The sequence below is a fragment of the Haliotis rubra genome, unplaced genomic scaffold (genome assembly GCF_003918875.1).
Source record: "Haliotis rubra isolate DU_JTF1 unplaced genomic scaffold, ASM391887v1 Scf1595, whole genome shotgun sequence".
NCBI lineage: Eukaryota > Metazoa > Mollusca > Gastropoda > Lepetellida > Haliotidae > Haliotis > Haliotis rubra.
The window spans coordinates 97274-103473 of NW_025765553.1; the positions used below are offsets into that span (position 1 = coordinate 97274).

General features: G+C 42.0%; 1 protein-coding gene across 1 annotated transcript; it reads left to right on the forward strand.

The window, feature by feature from the left end:
- The first annotated feature begins 3132 nt into the window (after positions 1-3132).
- On the forward strand, positions 3133-5764 carry LOC124271293 (ankyrin repeat domain-containing protein 50-like). The gene is made up of 3 exons (XM_046706393.1): positions 3133-3211; positions 4330-5145; positions 5229-5764. The coding sequence occupies exons 1-3, from the start codon at positions 3205-3207 to the stop codon at positions 5762-5764; spliced, it is 1359 nt and encodes a 452-aa protein (XP_046562349.1). The 5' UTR covers positions 3133-3204.
- The last annotated feature ends 436 nt before the right edge of the window (positions 5765-6200 follow it).

Consider the following 6200-nt stretch of genomic DNA (forward strand, 5'->3'; position numbering starts at 1 on the left):
CTTAGACGCTGACACACTATCGAACTATAGGCCTGTCTCTAATTTATCCTTCATATCAAAATTGCTTGAGAAGGCAATCAAGGTACGCCTTGTTGATCACTTGACCTTGAATGATCTCTATGACGTGCATCAGTCTGCATATCGCTCCGATCATTCCACAGAGACCGTACTTCTGCATGTGATGGAGAGACTTCTTGCTGCAGCTGATGCGGGCTATGTTACAGTTCTAACGCTGCTTGATTTATCAGCGGCTTTTGATACCATTGACCATGTTCAACTAACTGAGTGTCTGAAAACAGAATTTGGTATTCATGGCACAGCTCTTGGATGGTTTGTCTCATACCTCAATAATAGGACACAATCTGTGGTCATTCAAGACGTGAAATCGTGTACGCATCAGCTTACATACGGAGTGCCACAAGGTTCCGTTCTTGGGCCCATTCTCTTTTCACTCTATATGAAGAATCTCGGCAATATCATTCGGCATCATGTTGTGATGTACGAGTCATATGCTGATGACACCCAGCTGTTGCGTTCCACTAAACCGGATTCACTTCCAGCCGATATGTCTATAATCGAAGACTGTATCCTTGACTCCAAAGCATGGATGATACAAAGGAAGCTGAGATTAAATGACAGTAAGACCGAGGTTTTGCTGTGTGGATCACCCAGTAGCACTGCTAAGGTGGATGTGTCTTCGTTGGTAGTGGGTAATGAGAAAGTTCCTTTCAGTGATTCCGTGAAAGACCTTGGTGTTTTTCTAGACTCAAATTTATCCATGGAAACACACGTAAACTCTGTTTGTAAGTCATGCTATTTTCATCTCAGAAATATTGCTTCCATTCGTGATATTCTGACATTTGATGCAGCTCACCACCTAGTTCGTTCACTTGTTCTCTCACGTTTGGATTATTGCTGCAGTCTTCTTGTAAATATCCGCCAAGATCTATTGTCCAAGCTCCGGAGGATTCAGAACTCTGCGGCGCGCGAATGATTTGCCGAGTCAACAAGCGCAGTCACATTACACCAATGCTGATACGCTTACATTGGCTGCCCACGAAACAGAGAATAGATTATAAAATCCTCACTCTCGCTTTCAAGTGCCTCCATGACAAAGCTCCAATCTATCTGAAAGATCTCCTCAGTGAATATGTCCCACCACGGCTTTTAAGATCAAGTTCTAATTGTCAGTTGAATGTCCCCAAGGTCAGATTAAAGTCATATGGACATAGACAGTTCTCTTACACAGCTCCCCTTTTCTGGAACTCACTGCCTCTTCACATCTGACAAGCCGCGTCCGTGGAATCTTTCCAGTCCCAACTGAAAACTTTCCTTTTTAAACAAGCTTATGAACTTTAATCCTTTTTTCAGATCACTCTATCTTTTAGCGCCTAGAGAAATTGCCTTGCAGTTTGATTTGTGCGCTATACAAGAACACTTATTATCATTATTATTATAACCAATTGGATTTGTCAGTTTCAGAGAAAATACTTCACAGTGTAATACCTTAACTTTGATTATATTTCAGACAAGCACAGTTTCCATAGCGTTGGCTTTCAAACCAAACTTATTCCGCTTGTTTTGTAGACACTTCGAATAATAGAGTGATACCAATTGAAAAATAGACAACCTGTATATAACAGAGTGATGGCATATGTGTAACCTATAAATACATGTGTCGGCACATGCACACAACCATTGCATGAAATTGGTGGAAATGTGTCATGTTGCAAGATTCGAAGGTCTTCGATGATGATTCAGAAAGATTAGTTCTTTTCACGATAACAAAATAACATCGACACGGATCATCTCCATAGCGGTAATTAGGTAATTAAATTCTAGGAGGAATTCTCTGATTTACAACGGGATATACCTTGGGAAAACATAGTGAGAAGACCAGTGAAGGTCCGGGTTAGAATATTGGCCTTCAGTAACCCATGCTTGTCGTATGAGGCGACTAACAGGATCCGGTGGTCAGGTTCACTGACTTGGTTGACACATGTCATCGGTTCCCAATTGCGCAGATCGATGCTCATGCGAAATATTACCACCCTGTACATTACACAGAAGTCCCTAGTAGCCTTCCACCTGAATGTGTGTACAAAACCACGGGCATGATCAAGAATCAGTGTCTTACACGTTGGGAACAGTAACCACCTGCGAAGGCGTGTGTCACTTTCCCATAGTAAATCAGGTTTAAAAGAGTTGCATGGATTTCAACGGGGAGGCAGATAACACATATTTATATCCTAGTTTTTACACAACAAACCATTGGTCTCAATGTTTCTATCAGGATCAGGGCATCACACCTTTTAGCTTTAACATTAATCGTGGTCACTGACGTTTCAAACAATTGTATTAATGTGTCAATTGTAGTAAATGATTTCAGCACTTCATGTCGTAGTACCCCATGTGAAGGTGGTACGAGGACAACCACATATAACTATGTTTTAACAAAGTTCAGAAATAGGTCAACGAAAATGGCTTAATGTTTTCGAAATTGAAATGAAATTGTATTTATCTTTGTCGTTAACACAAACCTTCCAAGGACTCTGAACTATTTTCTGATGGAAATCCTATCAAAGTAATTGAGAATTTCCGCGTCAAATATTAGATGGTCGTCCTTTGATCTTCCCACATGGAAGAAATACTATAAAACAAATGATAAAACATTCATACGGCTTTCACATTCCTAGTATTTCTTGAATTGAATCAGAGCGCGAACTTTCCAATAGCCAGGGATTGACATTATTAAGCAGTAGGTCTGAAAAATCTATTTTCCCATGCTGGCTGACATCTTATCATGAATTGTAAATTGTTTCGTATATTTGGTAATATTGTTTTATCAGAAAAGTTGTAAATACATTCGCCCTTTGTGTCATGAACCAGTTTAAGCCAGCCCGTTGGTTCCAGTCTTAAATATCGGATAGTATTGTGTGCAACCACAAACAGCTCAAGTGCCTTGTAAATCCCAATGATGAAATACCATACCATTCTGAAAGTTCCCATAATCCCCATCGAGGTGGCCTCGCATGAGCTGCTCTTGGTTAATACTCCGTGTAAAGTTGTAAATACTGCTGCATTGTTAGATTACTCACTCACTCATATTTTTCTTGCTGTGAAAAGGTTCTGTCACAACCTTGTGGATCAAAGGTCTGCAGTCTGACTTCCCAGTGTGTGGAGAATGGATGTGGAAAGGTCTGTATGGAAGGTAGGTGTCCCACGTCACAAGATGTATAGTGTATAAAGTATATATGCGTATGCCTTCTTCATATCACCACTAAGTCAGCAAAGAAGCAGGTACCAAACCATATTTTGCTCTTGCACCCAATTATCGATTGTTTGATCCGATATCTGCCTCAAACCCAGGAGTTACTGTTTAGACTCTTACCCAACATCAAGAATGGATGACTGCATGGAGAGAATTAGTAAAGCCGTGTAGATCACTCAGTTTGACTTAATGAATGGGTATTGGCAGATTTCAGTGACAGCGCATGTCAAATACCTTATAGCTTTTGTGACTCTCAACACCAAGTTACACCATCAAGAATGTTCGAGTCGTCTTACGGCATCTCATGAACAATATTACATGTGATCAAAGGGTGTTGGGGCTTACATCTATGATGCCATCACTCATTACATGGAATAGAAGGAGCTCCTGAAAAGGAACTGTGTCATCTTTGGGAAACGGACTGAAGCTGATTGCAGCTGAGTGTGAATTCAACACAGGCACAGGGACATGTTTGAGATCATGTCATACACGATGGTGATTTCTTGTTGTTGGTTTTACATCTTTTACAGACTAATTCCAGTTAGCATTTCATATGAACTTTACGATGAAAATGTAACAGGATTTGCAGGAAAAGGTTTGTGATTTCAGAGACTAAACAGTGAAGCTTTTCACCATGGCACTTTGTCAACAATCAACCAAATATCGTGTCCTGTAGTTATTTCGTCCAATGAAACAAATGCTTTAAAACATATAGGACACTGACCCGAGCTTTTTTACTCCTATTTTAGTTTCTATAAATGTTGCCCCAAATCAGTATCAAATATACGTTTTGTTACAGCATCATCATTCTGTGAAATACACAGTGCCTCAAAAACCGGGGACCTGTCAGAGGTAAATCTCATCTATGTGGGATGGACGGACAGTAAGTGTAAGGAGTGGGTTGGAACAACACTGGTCATTGTGGAAGCTGCAAAGGGACATGGAGCAAGGTTCTGATATGAAAAAAAACCTGAAACTATATGATATCCTGCATTTTTAACCTTGCACCTTCCAATTTGTTCTCTAAGATGTGTATAGAGTTGAACTTTGTGTTACAGCTCCACCACTGTGTGGCCTTCATACCGCCTCGAAGACCGGGAACCTGTCAAGGGTGAAATTTCTATTGTCACAGGAACGGGCGGACGTTAATTGTCAAGAATGGATTGGTAGAACACCAGCGATGTGGGCAGCCAGTGGGGGACATAGAGAAGTGGTGGAGTTACTTGTGAGTAATGGGGCTATCGTGTCACTCGTCGATAGATTCAGCATCAACATCCTTCACGCAGCTTGTCTGGGAGGAGATGTAGAGGTGGTGAAATATGTCATCTCACAGAACATGTTGGACATCAATGGTAAAGTACGGTGCGGGAGAACAGCTGTGATGCTGGCAGCAGAGAACAGACACAAAGACGTGGTGGAATTGCTTGTGGACAAAGAAGCTAACATGTCACTCGTGGATAAAACAGGTGACAACATCCTTCACTGTGCCTGTCGTGGAGGAAGTGTGGAGGTGGTGAAGTACATCCTCTCCAAGAAGACTGTTGATATCGACGGTAGAGGATCAAAGAAGATGACACCAATCATGGTGGCAAGACATTGTGGCCATAAAGATGTGGTGGAGTTACTCGTGAGTAAAACAGCTGATGGGTCACTCAGATATTACAATCATATAACCATGCTTCACTCTGCCTGTCAGGAAGGCAATATGGAGATGGTTAAGTATGTCCTCTCGCAGAATATTGTAGACATCGACAGTAGAGGTTGGAAGAAGAAAACGCCAGTGATGGTGGCAGTGGAATTTTGGCGGAAAGGGGACACACAGAAGTGGTACAGCTACTTGCAAGTAAAGGAGCTGGTGTGTCTCTTGTGGATGGGTACGATGAAAACATCCTTCACTGGGCCAGTGTAGGAGGACATGTAGAGACAGTAAGGTATGTTCTCTCACTGAATATTGTAGACATCGACAGTAGAGGTTGGAAGAAGAGAACGCCAGTGATGGTGGCAGCGGAAAAGGGACACACAGAAGTGGTACAGCTACTTGTAAGCAAAGGAGCTGGTGTGTCTCTTGTGGATGGGTATGGTGAAAACATCCTTCACTGGGCCAGTGTAGGAGGACATGTAGAGACAGTAAGGTATGTTCTCTCACTGAATATTGTAGACATCGACAGTAGAGGTTGGAAGAAAAGAACGCCAGTGATGGTGGCAGCGGAAAAGGGACACACAGAAGTGGTACAGCTACTTGTAAGTAAAGGAGCTGGTGTGTCTCTTGTGGATGTGGACGGTGACAACATCCTTCACTGGGCCAGTGTAGGAGGACATGTAGAGACAGTGAGGTATGTTCTCTCACAGAATATTGTGGACATCGACAGTAGAGATTGGAAGAAAAGAACCCCAGCGATGGCAGCAGCAGAAAGGGGACATACAGAAGTGGTACAACTACTTGTAAGTAGAGGAGCTGAGTTGCCTGCTGTAACTACTGCTAATGTGATTTAGGCTGCCCTATAATGTTACCGCCATTCTCTACGGCTCATGCTGTTAGTACTTGGTTCTATTTGTACTGACATGAAAATATGATAAACATCAACATTGTTGTTAAATGTGTCAGAATTCTACGTATTATAGTAGTAGATATAATGATAGTCCTAGATCAAGTCCAACAAAAGCCTCTGCAAAGCTCTTGTCAGGCCCTTAGATCTCGCACCAGTATATCTACTTCTTTTGAGCCCCCAGTTAACTTCTCGCCCACACGTGGCACTACTGTGCCGCACTGTGCCGCTATGCCACGTTGACCTCGATGAAACAGTTTAATGTGAATCGGTTATAATCTCTTTGGTGTTCGTAATAAAGGCTTGCTGGGCTTTTTTCACCCCTTGTTCTATGTACTTTCTTCACTGATAGCAGTACTTTTACGAGATTTGGATCGAATCTC